This window comes from Rhinolophus sinicus, linkage group LG07 (genome assembly GCF_036562045.2).
Source record: "Rhinolophus sinicus isolate RSC01 linkage group LG07, ASM3656204v1, whole genome shotgun sequence".
NCBI lineage: Eukaryota > Metazoa > Chordata > Mammalia > Chiroptera > Rhinolophidae > Rhinolophus > Rhinolophus sinicus.
Window position 1 is genome coordinate 42627029 of NC_133757.1, and position 23221 is coordinate 42650249.

The following is a 23221-nucleotide window of genomic DNA, read 5'->3' on the forward strand; positions in this document are numbered from 1 at the left end:
ATCCACTCTACATTACAGTACCTCTGTTAAATGATCTCTCTAGTTTTCCTTAAACTGTTCCAGAACTAGGGAGAGCACAATAACAGTACCCCCAGCGAGCATCCTCACATACTGATGATGCTGTTGATGGGTATGAGATTAGAGCAGCTAATAGCTGAAGAACGCACGAAATTGAGCTTCACGGTATTCTCTGGAGAAGCTTCAGGAACCGCTCCAATGTGGCAAGTCCCTCAATGGTGGCCCATTTAGGTTTGGAGTCTTTCACATGGAATGCATTTTTCAAGTGAGCTACAGAGAGCCCTAGGACCAGCTCTTAAATGTTTTCCAAAAGCTCTTTGGCCCCATCTTGCTGAGTCACGGCAGAGACTTTGCTGGGCTTGTCTCATCTCTGATTCAATAATAAGCATGTCCATTGTGTCCCCAGCAGGGATGACCTAGGGATTTCTGTAACCCTTCACTGATTACAGAAATAAGTGGATTTTTCCAGTGGCAAGCTTCAGGTATACCTGCTGTTTCCCAAACTTCAAGGGAAGCAGCCTGGATAGCCCTAAAGTCTTTGTATGCTTGCAACCTCTTTCTTTGATGACTCAGCCATGTGTAGCATGCATGCTTTTCATAGACTGTGGCTGGTCAGGGTGACAACGTGACAGCATGGCAGAGAATAGAGCCGGTGGGTGCAAAGTCTGGGTCACTGTTTGACTATGGCTGTGTACATCCACCATGTCTCCTCTTTTGCTGATCTGGATGAAATCACTCTTAAATATTGGTGTGTGCTTGAACATATCATACTCTCCTCTGTCCAGCTGTCACCAAAGTCCCCCTCAGAGGTGGTAAACATGCCCACTGCATAGCCAGCCACTGTAGATTGAGTAGTGTGGTGACATGAATTCACTGCTCATGGTTATAGTTTGTAAAGAAAGTTCCGACTCTGGATTTTACCACCTTGAAGAGGTCTGTAATGGTTTTCCTATCCCACAAATGTAGTGACTTAAAACAACACACATTTATTATCTCACAATTTCCATGGGTCAGGAGTCTGGGCATGGCTTTGATGCTTTGATGGGTCCTCTGCTCAGGCTCTCTTTTAAATTGGCCCATACTTTTAAATTGCAACAAGGTTGCAATCAAGGCATAAGCCAGAGCTGGGGTCTCAGCTAAAGCTAGAGGTCCTCTTCTAAGCTCACACAGCTTTTGAAAGAATTCATTTCCTTGAAGCTGTAGAACTCATGGTACCTCTATCACATCTTCCTGTTCCCTTCACAGCATAAATCACAATTATTTTATATTATCAGTGAATTCCTGGAAAGAACCCAGCACAGTGGTTGGGCCCATAGTTTTAAATGAATCAGATATTATATTTGGCTATTTGTGACCCACATTATTTTATTAGTTTGTCAGCAACTTGAGGGCAGAGCTCTGAATCATTCATGTTTGTCTCCCTCCCGGGAATGGGGGGCGTTGTGTCTAGTCCAGGGCATGGCTTAGCATTACTTAAATCTGATTAAAAAACAAAAAATCTGGTGCAAGACTAAAGGTGGGAACAGGAGAGCAAGGCAGGGTGTAGCAAAGCAGGGTGAACTTGGGTCAAGTCTGGCTGGAAGGAAATGGGAGAAGTCAATTGCAGAGGTCAGGCACTTTTAGTTTCAACAAGGCGACACCTCCTCACCTGACGTCAGAAGAGCCTTCAAGAAGCTGCAGATAACTTCTCGCGAGACGAAAGATGGACCGCGAGAAAGTGTACGTCAGCCCGTGACCCGCCTCCTCTGAGCTCCACCCACTCTCCGTCCTCACTCCCACCTTGAACCAGCCGCATGTGACGACATGACGCGTGCGTGACCGTGGCGCAGGGGGTGGGCCCGGGGCGCCGGAGCAGGAAGTGGTGGGGTTATTACTCCCTCTGCCCCCTCCGCTTGCTCCCGGGGCGCGGAGAGGGGCTTCTGTCTCCGCAGCTGCTTCGGGCTCCCCTGCTGTCCTCCATGTGCTTCGGCGCCGTCGCTCCCCTTCCTCCGGCCGCCTCTTATTCCGGGGTCTATGGAAGTAATGGAAGGACCCCTAAACCTGGTGAGTGGCCCACAGAGGGTCGCGTCCGCTCTCGGGCGCCTGTGCCTCAAGAGTCCGGTCTGGTCGCCGGAGTGCCGCTGACCCTCTAGGGCAGGAGGCGGTTTTGGCGGAGGTGGTCCTAAAAGCTGGGGGCCTGAGGCGGGCGTGGCCCCGCGGCGGCTCCGGGCAAGCTGTCCCAGAAGTTGCCCCCCTCGGGGATCCCTGGGAAGCTCTCGCGTCCATTTCCCGCCGCCTCCGGGCGCCCCCTGCCGCAGGGCTCTAGGCGAGGGGGCTTCCATCAGCCGGGGCTGCCACCTCCTTTTCAGGCCGAAGGAAGTGCCTCCAAGCGCCACGTAACCACCTCCCTGCAGCCTGCAGCGGCACTGAAACCTGTCCGAGCAGAAATGGTGTGTAATACTGGTTTTAACTTCTAACACAGAGGGTCTAATATCAGCCTCCCCACTTCGGATACCTGTATGACATCCCTTCTCACTCCCATTCCCCCCTACGTTCAGATGCATAAACTGACAGTCTCCCTTTTCCAGTAAGTTGGAGACAGCTGGAGAAAAAGACAGGGTCGTCCCAGTTGTTAGCTGTTTCATCACTTCAGTAATCATGAAAATACGGTAGATGTTTGCCTTAGAAAAAGTGCTGATAGCCCATTGACTATGTTTTACTACGTTTGTCTCCCTCCCTGGGATGGGGGGCGTTGTGTCTAGTCCAGGCTTTTTAGATGTTGGGATTTCAGCAGCAACGAGAAAAACACATTCTTTTTCTGACTGGCCACTGCATCTTCCGGTTTCCCGGAAAAGCTACCTATTTTGCATTCAAAGTCATTACTTCAGGTTGCAGACAGAAGGAACTTTTAAGAGTCACAGGTTTGAAATTCAGTTGCAGTGGTGGGACTGGTTAAAAGGACGTATGGAGAATTAAGTTCTCAGGTTGCAACTCTAAACCGTAGGGTCGTGGAAGAGCCCTGGGTTGGATGTAAACCCTTCTATAGAGAAGCAGTAGAACCTGCTGATTTAAGAGTATGGATTCTGGAGCTGGACTGCTTGGATTTGAATTCTGGCGTTGTCACTTAAAAGCTGAGTGACCTTGAGCGAATTAGTTGACTTCTCTTTTTTGGTTCGTTGTGAGAAAGAAGCAAATGGGTGTAAAAGGGCTTAGAACAGTACTTGGTACATAGTACAGTGTAAGAGTTAGCTATTACAATAACCGGAGCATAAACCCTAAATTTAAAATCTCACTTGTAAAATAAAGGTTTCGACTTGTTGAGCTTAAAAGCCTAAGACTAGGACCTAAAAGCTGTGGTTTCCAAATGACTGATGGTGCCAGGTTAGCTGCTCTGAGAAGCACCTCCCAGTTTTATTAAGTTGAGCCCTGCCCCCCTTGGTAAGAGTTGTTTACACTTAAAAAGAATTGGACTAGATTTGTGAGTTTTTAAACACCAGGGAAATATCTTCCACCTTTCTTGTTTTTAAAGTGACATATAGTTTGCAGTGAAATATAATGGTTGGCTCAATATTGAAACTTAACAGGAATATTATTAGAAATAACCAGCAGTTTATAAAGTGCTTCAAAGTTCAAGTGCCCATGCAAAATAGCTGTTGGTTTAGTTCCAGTTAGCTTCACTTGATTTGGCAGCAGGCTGCAGCATAACCCCAGCCAACTGTCCCACTAGTGTGTGGTAGCTTATGAGGAGACTGAAACTGGGTGACAGGTGTAGATGGAGCAGCAGAATCACCAGTTTAGAAAAAAATTAGCTAAATGGTGGTAATAGTTATCTTTTTATAGAGGAGAATTTGAATCAAGTCTTTTTAAGCAGGCTAGCATAATTCGATAATCCAGCCATAAAATTTGTGGGCAAGAATTAGAAATCTGGTCTCTTAAATTCTTAAACCATTTGAGATTTGGAGGATCTGAGTTCTCGCCAGCTGTTTATTGGACAATAACACTGGAGCAGAGATTAATATTTACCTGAATCATTTTAACTGTGCTTGTAAGTACCAATGACAGGCCTCTGAATTTGTTGTCACTCTGTTTTACAATACTGAGGTTTCTTGAAGATTATCACATTCTTTTATGTGAACAGATATCCAACTTAGATTTTCAGTTGATTCAACATGAGAAATAGTTCTCATTGCTATGATTTAATGAGTGCCTTTGAAAATCTCAGTAGTATATATAGGTTTCTAATGACATAGTGTAGTCCAAATTGTATGAGGGCTATTATAGTACATAGATTTATAATGGTGTGCTCAGAGCATCCTTGGAATTTAGGGAGAACTTCCCCGGTTTACAGATAAATAAGACTAGGCTGAGAGAAATTTAGCAATTATGTCCATTTTTAATAGGGAAAAACTATAGCAAAAATTAGTGTATATTTAGGCATTTATTTTGATATATTTAATTTTGGCATTGTGAGTGCTGGTACCCAGTGTCAAAACTTGTGAGATAATTTCTAGTTCTTTGGTTTGTTTGTTGCCATTTTGGGAAGTGATGTCAGACCTTAATTTATACATGACTGTTGTTTATGCTTTGCTTACCTACTCTGCAAACTCAAAGGATAGGGTCCATGTGACTGCCTGGCCACAATTGTACACTATGTGTTTGGCTCTTAAGCGTGCTGAGAATGTTTGTTGAGTAACTGAGCTTCCCTCTAGAGTGGTTAGTTCTTCTCATCTGAGAAAAGGAATCAGCTATCATGATCCAAAGAATGGCCTTGTACATATCTAGAATCTTTGTAACAATCCCATGTTAATTCTATTGGCAGTAGGATCTTTAGGTTAAATATATTTGGAAAAAAAAAAAAAAAAAAAAGCTGGTTGAATTCCTTATTGCCCTGGAAATTTCAAGGAAAATTCTCCTTTGTCACAAGCTAGGGCTTGGCTTAATGGAAGCACACTGGGGAAAGACAGTAGAGCACCAAGACTTATCCAGCCATTAGTAAGTACTAAGGTTGGCATTTATATGTATATTATTTGTTTTCTTAGTGTTTGAATCAGTGTTTGCTCATTTGTTTTGACTGTAACTTACAATCAGAAGTTTTTACATTATGACCACAGACGTATATATTACTGCAGAGCTGCTTCATTGTGGATGTGCCTCCTCCATTGTGTAAAGTGCAGGGAGCCTCATAAATTTCACCCAAAACAAAAAACTAAACCGAATCTTTTTATATGATGCCATATGTACACATATATGTAACCACACACATGCATGTGTATATATGGTGCTATATTTGATGCACTTATTATTTACTGTTGGATTTTTTGAAAAAATGCTGTTGTGAGCCACTAAATTGATTTCCCAGCTCACTAGTGAGTTGTACGAGTATCCCGTAAGGTGTCTTCACAGCAGATGGTCGTAGTTGTGAAAAAAAGCAAGCTAAACTGGAAACTTGAGGAAGAAAAAAAGATGTAGCAGAGTTGTGTGTGGGGAAAATTGATCCTTAGACTTACAATCAAAAACAGGTTCCTGGACTTCTCTAACACTTGAGCAGTTATCTTTAAGTTTAATTGCATTACATTAGACGGTCAATTCAGTACTTATTGTTAGGAGATACTACTTGCCTGTAGGAGACTCATCAGTGGATGAATGGATAAAGAAAATGGCGTGTGTGTGGGGAATGGAATATTATTCAACCATAACAAATGAAAGGTTTCATTCTTTTTTGTGATTGAATATTCCATTCTACAAACACATATACACACACATGCCATTTTCTTAACCCATTCATCCAAAATTAGGTTGTTTTCGTATCTTGGCTATTGTAAGTAATGCTGCAACAAACATGGTGCATATATCTTTTGGAGTTAATGTTTTCATTTTATTTGGACAGATTCAGAAGAGGAATTGCTGATTATATAGTAGTTCTAGTTTTAATTTTTTGAGGAACCTCCATACTGTTTTCCATAGTGCCTGCACCAATTTACATTCCCACCAGTAGTGCACCTGGGTTTCCTTTTCTCCATATCCTCCCCAACACTTGTTTGTTGATTTATTGCTAGTCATTCAGACATGTGTGAGGTGATAACTCATTGTGGTTTTAATTTGCATTTCCCTGATGCTTAGTGATGTTGAGCATCTATTCATGTAACTGTTGGCCATCTGTATGTCTTCTTTGGAAAAGTGTCTATTCAGATCCTCTATCCATTTTTTGATCAGATTGTTTTGTTTTTTGCTGTTGAGCTGTATGAGTTCTTTATATATTTTGGATATTAACCCCTTATCAGATACATGATTTGCAAATTTTTTTCCCATTCAGTAGATTGCCTTTTCATATTGATGATTTCCTTTTCTGTGCAGAAGGTTTTTAGTTTGTTGCCTTTACTTTTGCTGTTATATCCAAAAAAATCATTGCTAAGACTGCTGTCAGTGAGGTTACTATGTTTTCTTCAAGGAGTTTTATGGTTTTAGGTCTTACATTGAAATCTTTAATCCATTTTGAGTTAATTTTTGTGTATGGTGTAAGGTAGTGGTCTAGTTTCATTCTTTGTCATGTGGCTGCCTAGTTTTTCTAAAACCATTTATTGAAGAGACTGTCCTGTCTCCATAGTATATTCTTGTTTTGAAAGGAAGGAAGTTATTAAAAATCAAGAAGATACACATTTTGAGTAATGTTCTATGATTGTAACTCTTCCTTAATCTCTGAGGAATGGAAGAATGTGGGTCGTGAAGGAGTTAAGTGCCTGGTGTTAATCTTGATGGCTTATGAGTAGCACTGAGAGTTGCCAGTTCTTTCAGATACTCTATAATTCAAGGAACTACCATTAGATTTCCTTTATAGATATAGCTGTAATGGTTTGATGTGTGGCAACAAACAGCATTATTCATCTTCTTAGAAGTTTTTCTAAGTGGTCTTTTTTCTGACTCGGGAACTTAAGAATGTTTTTCTTCTAGGCTCATCAACAGAGCAGAAGAGCAGATCGTTTATTAGCTGCAGGGAAATACGAAGAGGCTATTTCTTGTCACAAAAAGGCTGCAGGTGAGTATTTTTTTTAAGAAATACTGAGTCCAAAACTGCAGGGCAATTTTTTTTCTCCACTCTCTCTCAACACTTTTTATAATGAAAATCATAGTAATAATGATGTGTTGTTGCCCTGCGTATACAAGGTTGACACTATTTACCCACTGGAACATCAGCTCGCATTATTTTTTAAGTGTATTGGATTTCCCAGCTCCTTCTGAGCCAGTCTTCTTTCTAAACCATGCAAATTGCATATGCTGTATTGGTAAATGATTCCTGGACACAGCGTTTTGAGACTGAAGATCCCTAAAGACAGAAGTGATTGCAAGAAGTCTTCCAGTTCATCTTAGTTAAAGGAAAAGAGTCTGGATTTCAAATAGTTAGCCATTTTGGGTTCTGAAAGTAAGAAATAGTTTAATTCCAACCAATTAATTTTCACTGAGTTTCTGTTTTCTAAGATGTTGATAATACAAAACCCATCAAAACTCTTTCCTGTGGTTTTTCTTTAGCTTCCCTTCTGAGTATTTCACCTATATATTCATGCTTGTAGCATCATGCTGATGATAGGTTTTGTTAGGTATAAAATTTAGAACTGACCTCTTATCAAACATCTAATTTTATCTCAGTCGGTCACACAACCTAGCATATGTCAAACTCAGAAATAGGTCTCAGGGTCTGTTTTGCACAGGTTTCTGTTAGCTGAATAACAAACCTAAAAGCTTTGGGGAAGGAGGTATTTTATTCATGCTGCGTCAAAAATGGGTATAACCACCCTATAATCTTTCTGCTAGAGGAAGGCACTTTCCTTTCACAGCCATGTTCTCTCCTGGCAGAGTCTGCCCCTCCTGTGTTAACCTTACTGCTAGAATACAGACTACGCATTGGATACTGGTTTGGATAAGTCCTCTTATGTCAGTGATTTTTGCCTGTAAGTCAGTGGTTTTCAGAGAAAATGTTGAGTCTTATTTTTAAAGAGTTAGTTTTGCCATTGAAGTGTACCCCTTCCGCTATAGGGCTGACCACATAGTATGTACTCTGTAAGTCAATGTGAATTTTCATGGTTTTATGGAAGCCTTATATAACATTAAATTTGGTAGCTAGTGCTCTTTAAACTTTTCATAAACCATATTTTGTTGTGAATCAAACTGTACATTTGTAATCAAGATAAAGAAAAGACAAGAAATCCATGTGTGGATGAATGAGTGGTCATAGTTACACATATATAACATATGTCAAAATTGGGTGATTCGCATAGGTTGTGCTGAGCAGTACGATATTCTGAATATATAAAAGGGAGAAGAGTTGCTTTCATTCCTAATCTACATCCCTGTCTTTATTTGAAGACTTAAAACTAATGTTGGGCTTTAAATGCCTCTCCCCGCTTTCTCTGTATCTAAATTCTGTGACATTCTCAGGAGTAGAAAAGATAAAGGCAGCCTGTTGGATCCATTAGCTTTAATTATGGAGATAGAACTTAAGTGTGATTAGTTAATTCCACTGAGCCAATTTGATTTGGAGTTTAGACTTGGTTAAAAATAGTCTTGTGTTGTGTTCCAGAGTGGAATTGTGAATGTAATGCTGCTTTGAAAATTGATGTAGTTGCAATGAGCTCAATGTTTCCTAAATTGATTGACATCTTTGGGAGGTATGGATGTAGACTTATTGTGAGGAAGGGATTTAGTATTTGGAAATCATTTTAGAGATCATGACAAGGAAAGGTCATCATCTGAGAAAGACTGATAGGAAGGAAAGCCTGAAATGTGAAAACTTAGGGCAGAAGAAGGGGCCTCTGTGTCCAACTGTCAAATGATCAGAGAAGATTCTGAAAATTTAACTCAAGATGATTTAGCTAAGGACTCAGCCTGTATACTTTATAGTGTTCTGATAGTGTTTGTTTTGTAGATGTGTTAAATAAAGAGGTAACTTGCTTTCTCTCTCCTTTAGGGGAAAGATAGGATCTACTCTTGAGGCAGACAGTGGCTGAATTAGATGAATTGAGCATATGAGCATTCATTTAACAGATAAATTGAGATACCAAATCTCAGTTAGAAAAAAGCTGTCTAAATGTGGGAGGAGGAAGTGTTCAGATTTTACCACCCTATGTTGAAAAAGGAAAGGTTAAGAGGCCACAAACTCCCAAGGATTCAGCATTGTTAGAAAAATCTATTGCTTTAAACCCTTGATTAGCAGCTGTAACTGGATTGGTGTAATTCTCCCGTATCAGTCTTACTGCTGTCCAGTTCCCTCAGTGGATTTCATTTGTTTCACAGACAGCAAAAAAGAGCAAAAACTTAAATGGGAAGTTGATAATAGCCGTTAACAATTCTTAGAACTCAAAATGAACATTTCAGGTGAGCAGACTTTATATGTATTTGGTTGAAAACAAGTATTGACCTGACCTTCCCATGAGACTGTGGTGAAATGAAAATGATTCAGAGCAGATCAGTCTTTGTCATTCAAAGGCAACATTTTGCTGTTGGGGAGGGAACATCCAATTAAGCTGTGTTCTAAAGACTATGGTAGAACCTGGCAGACAGGTTCTACTATACTCCCAGACTTAAAAATAAGCAGATGAGGAATCCAAACAAGGTCAAATGTGGAAGGACTGGGAGTGTGGCTCACAAAATGCACCATGAGTTCTTGCATATTTGATAGAACTTAGCCTTAAGCTTTCTAGCCGTCAGCTCAAAGAGGAAAATTAAGGATTTTTATAGTGACAATTTAAATTCAAACAAATTTAAGTCACCTAGGAACTGATCCTAAGATCAGAAGGAAGTTTATTGAGTTACTGACCGCTTATGGTCTTCATCAGTGACATTAGACTGTCCTCAACAACTTGCTTACAGTAAGTAAATAACTCCCTAATTCATATCAAACTGATGGAAAGCTCAGAAACAAGTCAATGAAAGTTCTGGGAGCAGCCGGATGGCTCAGTTGGTTAGAGTGCGAGCTCTGAACAACGGGGTTGCCAGTTCGATTCTCACATGGGCCAGTGAGCTGCGCCCTCCACAACTAGATTGAAGACAATGAGCTGCGACTGAGCTTCCGGCAGGGTGGCTGGATGGCTCAGTTGGTTGGAGCGCCAGCTCTCAACAACATGGTTGCTGGTTCAATTCCTGCATGGGATGGTGGGCTGTGTCGCCTGTAACTAAAGATTGAAAACGCCAGTTGGACTTGGAGCTGAGCTGCACCCTCCACAACTAGATTGCAGGACGACTTGACTTGGAGCTGATGGGCCCTGGAGAAACACACTGTCCCCCAATATTCCCCAGTAAAATTTATTTTTTAAAAAAAGAACATTCTGTAGGAGGCCAAAATGATAGTTCCGGCATTCATTCATGTGGGGGATTTTAAAGAACAAACTCCTTCATGATGGATTAGGGAATATATGGATCTGTATTTGATTGGTACCTTGTTTCTTTTCAGGAACAGGTAACTGTGTAGCAGAATGTCTTCTAAGGATCAGTTCTCTTTGTCTTGAGGAGTATTAAAGCTCTTCCTTTGATTTGTTAGTTACAAAATGACACTCATATTAACATCCTCTTTTTTTGTAAACCAGCATATCTTTCTGAAGCCATGAAGCTGACACAGTCTGAGCAGGTAAGGCACTTTCTTAATATTTACAAGGGTTGGAAGATTTTCTTGTGAAGACTTGTGTATAAAATAAAGCATTGTGCACCTCTCAAAGCACTATAGTGAGAATACGTAACACGGGCAAGGCAAGAGTACTTTAGAAAGGAAATTAGAACTAAGTGAACTGCTGCTGATGTACCTACCAGACATGGTGTGCAGAAACTTCTGTCTTTTTTTCTGGTGGTTACTCATAGATCTGATTGCCCACTGTGTCCTCTAGAGACACCTCTCAGGCCTTTCCTGATCATCAGAGCCCATGTGACCAGGAGCTCCCAGTAAGCAAGCAGGCAGGTCAAGGAGAAACCAGTTGGCCTTCCCTTTGCTTGTCAAGGACAATTTAAACCCGAACTTGTCTTTTCCTGAATTCGTAAGCAGTTCTGGTACTTTTAAATGTTTCACCAATGGTTTAAATTGTCCTTTGTGTTTAGGGAGGGCCTGCCTCGGTTTTTAAAATACCTTTATCCAAAGATGATTTCCTGATTATAAAAGTGGCAGGTACGTACAAGGTGCACAGTAAGAGTCTAATTGAATTAAGGAGCTCCTTTCTGTGAGAGGATGTCCGTGGCAGGAAAAAAATGCCAGTTCCTCAAACCACCAAGAGAACTTCCAAGTTGTGTTCTATCCCCTGCACTTCCCTTTCACTGTATAGAACTCATGAGCCACATAATACAGGCGCGAATTGAGCCTTCTGAACACCCTGTTGACAAAAAGACTTTAGCTAGTTGTAGAATTAATGTCTAAAGAGGAAAGTTTTCTAATTTTAAGCTGAGCACAAATGGCATTGCAGAGGGTTAAGGCACATCCTGAAAAGGTCTGATTCAGTGTGTTGATTTGGAGTAGGACTTCTGACTTCCTGAATGAATGGTGTTTTCTTAATTACAATGTTAGCTCACCTAGAAAGACCTCGTTACTTTGAAAAAGTGTTAGTGGGATATTCAGAAAGGAGGTTCTTGGAATAGTATTTTCTGAACATTACTAAAAAGGCTTAAACTGTGGAATTGTGCCTTTCCTTCTGTGTAATAGGCTCATTTGTCACTGGAACTGCAAAGGGATAGCCACATGAAGCAGCTCCTCCTCATACAGGAGCGGTGGAAGCGGGCCAAGCGGGAGGAAAGACTGAAAGCCCAGCAGAGCACGGACAAGGACGCCACTGCCCAGCTTCAGGCCTCTCACAGGCCGTCTGCGGAGGATGCGGAAGGCCAGAGCCTCCTCCTCTCTCAGAAGTACAGCCCTTCCACCCAGAAACACCTCCCTGAAATTCAGGGGGTCTTTGACAGGGATCCAGACACACTACTCTTTTTACTTCAGCAGAAGAACCAGCCAACAGAACCATGCATTGGAAGCAAAGCCCCAAAAGATGATAAAACAATTATAGAGGAGCAGGCAACCAAAATTGCAGATTTGAAGAGGCATGTGGAATTCCTTGTGGCTGAGAATGAAAGATTAAGAAAAGAAAATAAGCAACTAAAGGCTGAAAAGGCCAGACTACTAAAAGGCCCAGTAGAAAAGGAGCTGGATGTAGATACTGATTTTGTAGAAAAGTCTGAGTTATGGAGCTTGCCGCCACATTCAGAAACTGCTACAGGCTCTTCAACCTGGCAGAAGTTTGCAGCAAATACTGGGAAAGCCAAGGATATTCCAATACCCAATCTTCCTCCCTTGGATTTTCCTTCTCCAGAACTTCCCCTTATGGAGCTCTCTGAGGATATGCTGAAAGGACTTATGAATAATTAAAATGGAAGGCCATAGAAGAGGTGAGATGAGGAAATAATACAGATAACTCAGCAAAAAAAAAAAAAAAGGTGGGGGGCAAACCACACGCCAGGGTAATCCCGGAGATGCTTCACCATCTGGCGTACTGTGGAGAAGAGGCACTGCCAGGACTTGGGAAACAGTCACTGTGAAATATGTCGGATTTCTGATTTACTGACTTGAGCTGAGGATTCCAGACTTGGCAGACACTAAACCCTTGGAAGTTCAATTTCTCCTGATACAAACCAAATGGCTACCTGGAATAATTTTTTCAAGCAACAGTTATTTTTCTTATCTTCAGGGTTAAAATGCGTAAAAGTATGTTATGTGTAATTAATCTATAATGCCATAAATGATGATGCAAAACCTAAATAATATGGTGGCCTGAGGGGCTGCCTTGGATTTCAAACATGCTTTCTATCATGCATTGACTGTATGCATTTTGTTATGCACATTTCCTGTTAATGAGGTGTGTAAGACACGCCTTTCTAGATGAAACTCTGTGTGCCACACTTTGCACTACTCATAACATAACCTCAAGACTATCAGGAGAAATATTTAAATTTCCATTTTATGAAGAACCAAATTATTAGTTACGCTTTTTAAAAAAATTACCAGTTTACATAATTAATCAGGGTGCATTTTAAGTTCTAACTTTTTTTTGTTTATTGTATAATGCATCATTTGAAAATACCAAGGACATATCCTTTTGTTTTTAATGATGCATGAGTGGAAGTAATGCTAGTTGGCAGTATTTGATTGTAAGAAATCAATAAAGTAATTGTGTTTTATACCTTTGTTGAATGTGATTGGTAGTTAAAAAGGAAGTTTTGTATGGTTTCTTCCTTGTAAATTGTGAATATGAATTTGAAGAGATTGTGTCAAATGATTACTTCGGTATGTTCAAGATTTTTCTTAAGTGTTGTATAGTCAGTTCCCCCACAACTAGGGTGAAAGAGAACAGGGAAGTTCCTGAGGTCTAAATATGTTCCCAACCTTTTCCTTGCCCTAGTACATATGGAAAAGTCTCAGGGTGGAGGCTGCTGTCCCTTGCCTGGGGTACCTGCCACCGTCAGAGCACGAACCGCTACAAAGGCTTGCTCCCATCTGCAGTCTCTTGGTGTTTGGTGGGGGGAGTGCGGGGGAGAAGAGGATATAAGGGAAACATTTGGGTAGAAGCCACTGGCTGTGTTTAAAGCACAGACTTAGTGTATTGTGTGGAGTTGTGGGAGGGACAGATCTATGGAGGACACCATACTGCCTTCCCTAAGGGAACTGCAGTGGGGTGGTGGGTAGGGTTGGACTCACGTATTTAGTGATAAAACTAGAAATAGGATAAGATGAAGTGACCATGCAGAGGTCACATTTTTCTCTCGTGTCATCTTTCTACAGATGAAATAAAAATGAACTAGCTTCTTAAAATATCTTAAAAGAGTTTGTTAAAAGTTAATGTGTCCATCTCAGTGTTGCAGAATATTTTGCTTGTCTAACCTTCCTTATAAAACTTCAGATTTAAAAGTTATGCCAAGAATAAACTATTATTAGTCTAGCCATTTCTCTTTAAAAAATGAGCTTTAAGTTTTGATATGAACATTGACATGAATGTTTTCAAAATCATGCTCCTTTTCTGCCATTACCTTCCTTCCACCCCCGTCTTGCGCTCCCATTACTGTTAGCAGTTTGACATGAATTTTACAGGACCCTGTTCTATGCATTTCCACTAACAAATGCATGTTAAATGAACTATGTCATACATTGTCTTTGAAGCTCTTATTCACACTATTTAGTACTCTTGTTTAATCTGGTTTTTAAGTTTTGTGTTTGAGTCTGTTAATAGAACGTATGTGCCTTGTTACCAAGATGACATGGTACCTTTGCAACATCCTACCACAATATCATCCATAGAGTACTTCAAACAAAAACATTTGGCTTATTCAACTGGAGGACAGACCTAGCCTCTGGCACATGGCCCCTATCTCCTGGTTGGGGTTTTCAGGTGTTCTTGTGTCTTCTCTGTTTAAGGCACTGACTGGGGTTTAAGAACAGCTGCTTCCACTAAGTAACAATGCATTATGCATGTGCAGGAAGCTTAGTAGGTCTTGTCCTTCCTTCCTCAGTGGTGGCCTCTTGCTACTGAACCCAGGTAATTAGCTGGGTGTTAAAAAGGCCAGAAAGTATAGTCCTGAGTTGTTATTTTCGGCTTTTCAGAGTGACAATAAAACAAACATTTCTTTCAGAAAGCAAGTAGTATGTAGTAACAATCTGCTAAACTGCCATGGTAACCACAAGTAATCCATACTTTCTTGAAACCATGCTTAAGAGAAAAGGGAACAGGAAGGGAAAATTTTCAAGAGTTCATTCAAAGCCATTGTTTGTCCCTAGTGTTTTATCAAGGTAATTGAAATATTGAAAATATTTTGCCTTCAGGTAAGTGAATTCTAAATGTTAAATACATTGTTTTTCTGCTTTTAACATTTTCTAGGTACTGTTTTAATACATTTTGGATGCCACAATTTTTAGGGACTTTAAGATCTATTACTTTACAAGGAACAAAATGAGGCCAAGAGATTGTAAGTTACATGGTTTTACACCATACTGGAAGCAGAGCCAAGAGTAAGGAGATCTGACTAGTAGTCCTGTGCTGTTTTTTCTGGGCCACATTGGGGCTGAATTGTCTAGTTTTCCTACTGGGGCCAAGGGACCTGGTCATTCACGTCTTTTCAGATACACATACCACCGCACCTCAGCTACTCTGCTTCCCAAGAAGTTGGAAATCACCTGGTGAAAGTTGAGTTCATCCTTACACAATTGTACTAGATCGGTGCAAAAGTAATTGGTTTAAAAGGTTAAAAAAAAAAAGTTTGCAAAAACCGCAATTATTTTTGCACCTAATAAGAAGCCTAATGTCCATTTTCTATCCCTTTTCATTTGTAGGAAGTTGTGATTAAGTTTTGTTGTTTTATAAGATGGAAGATGAATAGCGTGAGGCAGTCTGCCATAGGGTGTATATAACTTACTTGAAGGGTCAAGACACGAACTAGTAATAACTATTGAATCATTCTAGACCCATATGCTATCCACGTAAAGATCAACAGTGATCTTTAGCGTATTTTGTCATAATCGCAGTGTGGCCTAATTGCAGACCTCTGCGGGAACAAGTGGCATGGCTGTTTAAAAGTTTTTTCAGATTTGTTTATTTTATCCCAGCTGGAATCGTCCTTTTTGAGTCAACGGCTGACAAACAGTGCCATCTCATGGACGGTGAGGAACCTGGGTCAAAGGCAGTGTGATGGACTGGCTGCAGAGTTAAAAAATCCGTACCCAGTTGGTAACTAATATTTAAATACTATAGTATTTAGTAAATATTCTCATTCAAGAGTGGTTTATAGCTATGTGTAGGCAAAAAACCCCTCGATTTAATCGGCGTAATCTGAATGCAGTCACCAGATTATTTAATGAACCACCTTTGCCACTAAAACAAGTAGCCAGTGTAGTCCTCAGGGAAGGAGTAAAGGGACGAGGATGGGGAAATGGCTTGCTAGGGAGACAACAGCATGAACAAAGTCGTGGAGTCAGAAATGGGGAGGAGGAACTAAGCTTGGCCAGAATCAGACCACGGCAAGACGACGTTTGAGGGAAGCTCGTGTGTATTTTCCTACCATTTACTAAAAGTGAGGGGACCAGGGTCAGGTCATGGCCTTGTGGAATGAAATATATTTAGAATATACTCTCAAGATTAGGATTGCTCAGTAGCGAAAGAGGTCCTAGTGAAGCTGGTACCAGTTTTGGTGATTCTTAGTTTACTTCTCTATTGTAGACACTAAATTGGAAAAAGGGCAGGCACTCTTGCTATGAAAGGACAGAAGGTGAAGGAAACAAGGATACCAACGAGAGCTTTAAGGTTACCCGAGTCCAGCTGGACAGGGAGACAGAGGTTAGATAATTAGGGAGTAGGGTAGGAGCGAGGGACTAAAGCTTCAAAGGGGTTCCTAAAGGGATAGTTTCTAGAAAAAGGAAAAGGGAGGTTGTGGTCTGAGAAAGGGGTTCTTGATTTGACAATTTTTATGCTCCGTCAACGTCAATTCCCCAAAGAAAAGTCTTGCTATTGAGTGCTATAAAGTCCCAGGGCCTCCATTGCCACCAGTAGATCTTTTGTTGACTTTAAATCAAATATTTCCCTCTTCTTAGGAGGAAATGGCTATTGGGAGTGCGGGGGAGACTACTTGAAACAGATGTTAACCACGGCCACAAAATCCTTTAGTTTTAGCGTTAAAACTAATTTCTATGGACACAACAGAAAGTGGGGTAATAGGGTCATAGACCAGTTTTCGTCCTTAGGTAGTTTTTGTTTAAATACCAACACTGGGTATTGTAAATTCTAGAAGGACCTTTGTTTTAGTCTTTAAAGTTGGTTCAATATAGTACTTAAGGCATTTGAGTGTTTGAAGTGCAGGCGCATTAGAAGACTGACAACAAAGTGAATAGGCTCATAAAGACACGGATTTGGACTTTGGCTCAATTTTTCAGCTCAGTTGAAAAACAGCATTGCCTTTCCATGGTTATGCAGTGGTAAAACTATCTGTGGGATTATAAAGCTATTAGAAGTACTTAGTTTAAATGTTAGGATAATGTAATAGTTTATATAAAACAAAAACATACCAATTTTTATATAATACATGATGACATGATCTCTGTAAAGTGGAAAAATACATACAGAAGATGTGTGGGAAACCACTAACAGTGGTCAGCTCTGGGTGGGGAAAGTACAGGCACCCCCTTTCACCCCCAATTCTTTATACTTGTTGGTATTTATATATAAAATCAGGAAACAGATAAAACAATAAAACTCCCAAGGTTTTTAAGAATCAGCAAGTTTGCACTTGACTCAATTAGTGGTCACCTGTCTACCTTTTAAATAAACCTTTGTCCCCAAAGTTGTTGACATTAGTGTCTCCTAGCTCACTGAGCCCACAGAACATGTGTTAAACAGCTATAAGACTAAATATCTGACTTGAAAGATTCAATGAACTGCTAATGGTTGGAAAGGTGAATGGAATACTTAGAACAAAACGTGGACTCCTGGCTCAGCGGACATGAAAACAGCCTATGGTGTACCAATATCCCATGTCCCATGTAGTTCCTCGAAAGTTCCACTAACCTGGGATGAACAGCAACTTCCCGTGACTACATTTTTGGAGTTTGTACGTTTTAGAACGCAAAGCATTTATCACTTGGCTCAATCTAAATGGGCTTAATTGCTACTTTCATTTTCCCTCTGGGAGGGAATGTGAGATGACTGACCAAATCACATGATAACCAACTCAACAGATGTACCAAATTTTTAATGTCCTAGAATTTTTCCAAAATCCAATGGCTTTAAAAAGCTTTGAAGAATCTTATTGTATAGTTCAGCTCTAACAGTTGTTTTGAAAATGCAAATTTCTCCCAACATAATATACAGGGAACAATTTAAGCATAATGTGAATTTTGTGTTTGTTTAAGGGGCAATTTTGCCTGCAAGAAAAACTTGGATCCAGAAAACTGCACCACCTGAACCTTCGTGGTGGTGGTGAGCCGCACCCATCCACATCTGGTGTTACAACTTGCTCTTTGATGTCAGATAATCCTTCCACTTCACAACACCTCAGTCAGAGCTGCAGCTCTTCTGATGCCCACGTCCAAAGCAAACTTACAGTCTTTCTTCTTCAAAGTAAAGTGTCATATTTATTTGTTGTGTTTAATCTATTTCTTAAACAGTTAACATCTGTAAAAACACCATATGCCACACATGGTGACCCATTTACAAACAACTAGAGGACAAAACGTTAGGTTGGCTAAAATTTCAATTGACTAAGAAAAAGCATCTGAAGCTATTATAGTACTGCTAGATGTTTAATATGAAAATAACTAGTACTGTAATTAAAAAACATGGGGAGGTGAGACTACACTGCCTTGCCTATGACAGAGCCTGGAAGTTGTCCCTGATAGGGGTTAGTCTACTTGACATTCACCTTTTATAATGGCATTTACAGAAGCAGCTCCTCCCACCTGCTCTTCTACAACAAAAGTTGACTTACACTTATTTTAAGTCACTTATGAAAGTGTGTTGGGTATCAAATAGCTTACTTGGAGGATTGTATAAATACTGCTCTTTCTGAAGCCTCCCTAACCCCAGACTTGTTTGTATATATTTGTTACATAGTATTTAGTATTGATGGCGTAATCCTGAGGGAATGTTATTTTACCAGAGCCAAACACATAATAGATGCTGAATTGTAAGACAATTGTCCCACAGGATGGTCTCATATTGTAAGTCTCATGCTTTGCAAGCACCTGTGGCTGGAGGCAGTGATCCCTGTGTGCCCTTTATCAAGAACTCCTTTACTTACTAAACCTGCATGACCTACCTTGGTCCTAACCCCCCCACACACACCCCCCAGTGTTCTGCAATAGCTTGAAAGGACCCGAGTCAGTTACCATTCTCATGCTGGCAGGGGACTTTCCTGGCTCTCCTTGGGAAAGGAGTCAGTCCCCATCTCATTTTGCACTTCATTTCTTTTTGTTCATTGACCCAGCTTTCCAACTCTTTCATCTGTCAAATCTGGGTTCAAAACACTAGGGAGGAGCAAAGAGTGTTAGACTCACTTGTCCTCAGAATGTACCTCCTTAAAATGGAGTACCACACATACAACCCACATCCTTGGCGTATCTGCACTTACCCCAGGGACAAGTTCTTTCTCGTAGACCAGACACAGAAAGATAGGCAATCCTCCAGCCTTAGTTGCAGCTAGTTCACTCACTCACAGCGAACTGAACAGCTGAAGTCAGCTATGAAAATCTCCCTAGTCAAGAAAGGGCACTCATTTTGTATGCAGCCAGGGACCCAGAGCTTCCAACATTGTTGTTTGAAGGTTGCTTTCATTAAGAGTTAGACTGGTTACTTACTGTGAGAGCTAAAGTACTTGATATACCACTCAGTTCCTGTACCTTATGGTTCCATATGGTTTCCTGTTCCATATGGTTTCAAGGCATAATTATCAAGGTTGATCTAATTTATGTATTAATTGGGGATTTCATAGCTTTTGTAGTCAAGAAAAGTCTGAGTCTGAAATTTGCAGACAGACCTGGTGGCATATAGCTTTGTATCTTGGCCACTTGCTATGCCCCATTTCATAGTGCTATCAGAAAGTCAGAAACTGGGAACTTTCCAAAACAGCGAGTGGAGGAGCAGTGGCTGCCCAAGCTGCACACATCCACACACTCCCTCCTGCTCCCTCACATGGGCCTTGCCCGCTCACTAGCTGTAGAAAATGGTGAAAGAAACCACTATGTTTTTGGACAGGGTCAAACCCAACGCCATCCAGAAGAACTGAAAAAAAGCTTAAGGAAACGGGCTTTGAAGTACCATCCTAAGATTCCAAATGCAGAGAAGTTCAAACAGATTTCTCACGCTGTCTGATGCAAATGGAATTATATGGCAGAGAAGAGACAACTAAAAGGTGGAGCAGGTGGCAGTTTCAGCTACCCCCATGGACAGCTTTGATGTTTTTGGAGAGAAAGCAGAGGTAACAAATGTGCATCAGCTCTCAGTAGCCTTAGATTTATATAAGGTGCAGTAAGAAAACTAGCTCTGCAAAAGAATTGTGACAAACACAAAGACCAAGGTGGAAGAAAGGAACAGGCGTGTACTGTCCCAATTGCCAAGGTTCTGGAATGCAAATAAGAACACGGAGGACCTGGAGTGGTTCAGCAAAATCAGTCTGTGTGCATGGAGTGCCAGGACCATGGGGAACGGATCAGTCTGAAAGACAGATGTAAAAACTGGAAGGATGATAGTTCGATAGATTCTAGTTCATATTGACAACGGCATGAAAGATAGTTAGAAGATAACACTACACACAGTGAAGGCGACCAAGTCCCCAGACGAGTCAGGAGACACGGGTTTTAGATTAGAAGGACCATGCTGTTTTTACTCGCCTGAGATGACCTGTTCATGAACCTACAAGTTGGGGAAGCCCTGCGTGGCTCCCAAAGGCCAGTATCTACTCTTCAAACCAAATCCTAGTCATCACCTCTCGTCCAGGTGAGACTGTCAAGCATGGAGGCATCAAGTGTGTGCTAAGCCAAGGCACGTCCGTTTATTGTGGACCCCATGAAAAGGGTCACCTAACCATTGAATTTAAGGTAGTTTCCTGAGAACAGCTCTCTCTCCTATCAATTCTTTCCTGGAGAAAACTACCTGAGAGGAAGAAAGTAGACGACACTGATGAAATGGGCTCAGTGGATCCAAATCAGGAAAGGCAGGGCCATTGCAACGGAGAAGCATACGGCGATGACATCATCCTAGGGTGGTGGTGTGTCAGACCTCTTAATGGGGCCAGTAACTCACTGCTGGCATCTTCTACGTAGCAGTGAATGACTGAAGGATATAATTGTAACACGCCCACTACTTGCTACTGTTTTTGTTTTAATATTCAATCACAGTAGTGTTTTAAAAGTTAAATGAAGAATAAATTCAAATATAAATGCTCTGACTTTGCCGTGTGTATGGCTTCAGTATGCAAAGTAAGTTTAATACCTGTAAAAACTACTTAAAAATGTTTCCCCCTAAGCCTTTATTGTCACATTTTATAATTTGAGTTCAGCTGTGTACACGGACTAGCTAAGACTGAAATACTAGGTATATGTAGACTTCAGTGTATGAACCTTAACTATTAAGCTATGAAATTAAAATTCTGTCTTTCACTGGCAATAGACAAAGAACTTAATTTGTAGAAAAGTGTTCGTCTGTATCGTTGTATTAAGTGGAATTCACTGTGATGCCTCTGCATTTATTCAAGTGCCTCAATTGTTAGTTGAAATGGCATGCTATATAATTTGCCTGTGGGATCAGTGATAGAAACGATACCCTTCTAAAGAAGGGGTTTATCATAATACGCTGCTTGAGGGCTTGCAGTACTTAGAATGTAGAATGGCTTGCATTCCCTTCTGCTATTCCATTAAGTGTGTACATGTACACACACACACACCGAGTCCTGATTACATTTTCCCTTTCTTTTTTTGGACCACATGGTGAGTCTTAGAGTAGTGACTTCTAAAGAGGGTAACTAAGAAGTTACAGTGATGAGACCTTTACAGAAGTAATGTGCTTATACGATAGGAAGGTGTTTTTTAGTTATGTTACAGACTTACTTTAAACCACTTAACGTGCTCCAAAGCAACTGTAACATAATGTTGGTAGTATAGCAAATTATGATTAATAGCTTTAATTGTATGTTTTAAGTCTTATGTTCACAATATCAGAATTCAAGCAATTCTTGAAATGTGTAAACGTTTCCTTAATATACCGATTACAAAGGGAAAAAAAGGTCAAAAGCTTACAAAAGAAGGTTCACATAATCATTTGAACTATTCCTCAGCCCAATTTCTTTTTCTAGCCAAGTACTTGTCATTTATCCCATTATCCTTTGCGCCAGGTGGGGCATTAATGTGAAATGTAATTGTTCACATTCCTGGCTGAACCTTGCCTGGACTGTAGGGTGGAAGAGTAATCTACACAGAAATAAAAGATGATGGACAGGATAAAAACTAAACAACATGTAAGGTGACAACTTGGGCTACCACTGTTTTTCTTTTAAATTGTGCTTTCCAGATGAGAAGATTGTTCCCTCAATATCCTGCAGGTGTCAGTGGAGGGCTACATATTTCCAGTAAAATTCAAATGGTTATGTGAGGACATGTGAGCCCTAAGCAACTAACTGATAATAGCAGTCACCTAATAAAATCAAGATTGCAAAGTAAAGCAACTTACCGAGGTCACACAGTAAGCAGCTGAACTCACATTCCGTCCAGGCTGACTTCGGGCTGTTCCGTGCCACCTGTTTCCTCTCTCCACCTTCTCCAACCCCCAACAGTATATTAGCAGCTATCTCTGCTGGGAAAACCACTTATTTGAAATTGTCTGATCACATACTCTCATAATCATGGGTTCTAAAATGCATATACAGGTTCTTTTTTTTTTTTTCAATTAAATGCATTCATAAATAACAAATACTGCAGTTACCTGTATTTCTTTCTTTAGTTGGGCCATAGGGCAAGTAAGCTGAGGCACTTATTTGTGATGACCCATAAAATCTGAAGAAAGCGGAAAAAAGTTTACAAAGGTAAAAGACAAGGGGAAATGTTCCAGAAAAGAACATAATATCACAAGAAAATGCTGGTAGTCACCTTGATGATGAAGAAGCAAGCCAATTTTTGATAAAGTCCTTTTAATGGAAAATGTAAAACCCCTTTCAACTTCAATGTACAAAGCCATATGTAACACTTGCACTTAACAAATAAAAGCAAGCCAATGTTTTAAAAAAATACATCATTAAATGTATATATGTATATATTTACATAGCATATTAAGTTTAATATTTAGCTTTAAAAGTTCACATAAATTTTACCAAAATGAGACAATTTTAAATAAATTACACCTTTTGAAAATGTTTAATTGTACAGTCAATAGCTTCAACAAAATATTGAAGTGTCTGTATTTAGTATCTACTTTATATACTTTATATTTTACAAATTTTACAATTATTTGGCAGTAATTTTCTGATTATGACATGAATGCTGTGCGATTCAGCAATTTCCAAATGCAGGCAATAGCTGGTGTTGAGTCCTATTCTCACAGTAACTGTCTCAATGTAGTGAAAAATATCAGTTATTTTAGTAAACTGTACAAGGTCACATTTACACTTGATCAACAATATAGCATAGAATTTTGTAATTTTTTTCCAAAAATAAATACATCATTTTAAATCTGGCATTTTCACAAAC

General features: G+C 40.3%; 1 protein-coding gene and 1 pseudogene across 3 annotated transcripts; both read left to right on the top strand.

The window, feature by feature from the left end:
- The first annotated feature begins 1808 nt into the window (after positions 1-1808).
- Positions 1809-13188, top strand: NRBF2 (nuclear receptor binding factor 2). Of its 3 annotated transcripts, XM_074339502.1 has the most exons (5): positions 1810-2061; positions 2367-2447; positions 6946-7030; positions 10572-10612; positions 11669-13188. In XM_074339502.1, the coding sequence occupies exons 1-5, from the start codon at positions 2032-2034 to the stop codon at positions 12377-12379; spliced, it is 948 nt and encodes a 315-aa protein (XP_074195603.1). In that variant the 5' UTR covers positions 1810-2031; the 3' UTR covers positions 12380-13188. The 3 variants fall into 3 exon arrangements, with proteins under 3 accessions (XP_019587350.1, XP_074195603.1, XP_019587349.1); XM_019731790.2 differs by lacking the exon at positions 2367-2447 and having other exon boundaries at positions 1814-2061; XM_019731791.2 differs by lacking the exons at positions 2367-2447; positions 6946-7030 and having other exon boundaries at positions 1809-2061.
- A 5250-nt stretch (positions 13189-18438) lies between these two features.
- LOC109447432 (dnaJ homolog subfamily A member 1) lies at positions 18439-20769 on the top strand (annotated as a pseudogene).
- The last annotated feature ends 2452 nt before the right edge of the window (positions 20770-23221 follow it).

What these genes read in the sequence shown, in the direction of transcription:
- NRBF2 (XM_074339502.1), top strand. Translation starts at nt 2,032, where the DNA reads ATGGAAGTAATGGAAGGACCCCTAAACCTG. An exon ending in TTGTCACAAAAAGGCTGCAG is followed by an intron (nt 7,031 to 10,571) that starts GTGAGTATTTTT and finishes TTTGTAAACCAG; the next exon opens with CATATCTTTCTGAAGCCATG. An exon ending in AGCTGACACAGTCTGAGCAG is followed by an intron (nt 10,613 to 11,668) that starts GTAAGGCACTTT and finishes TCTGTGTAATAG; the next exon opens with GCTCATTTGTCACTGGAACT.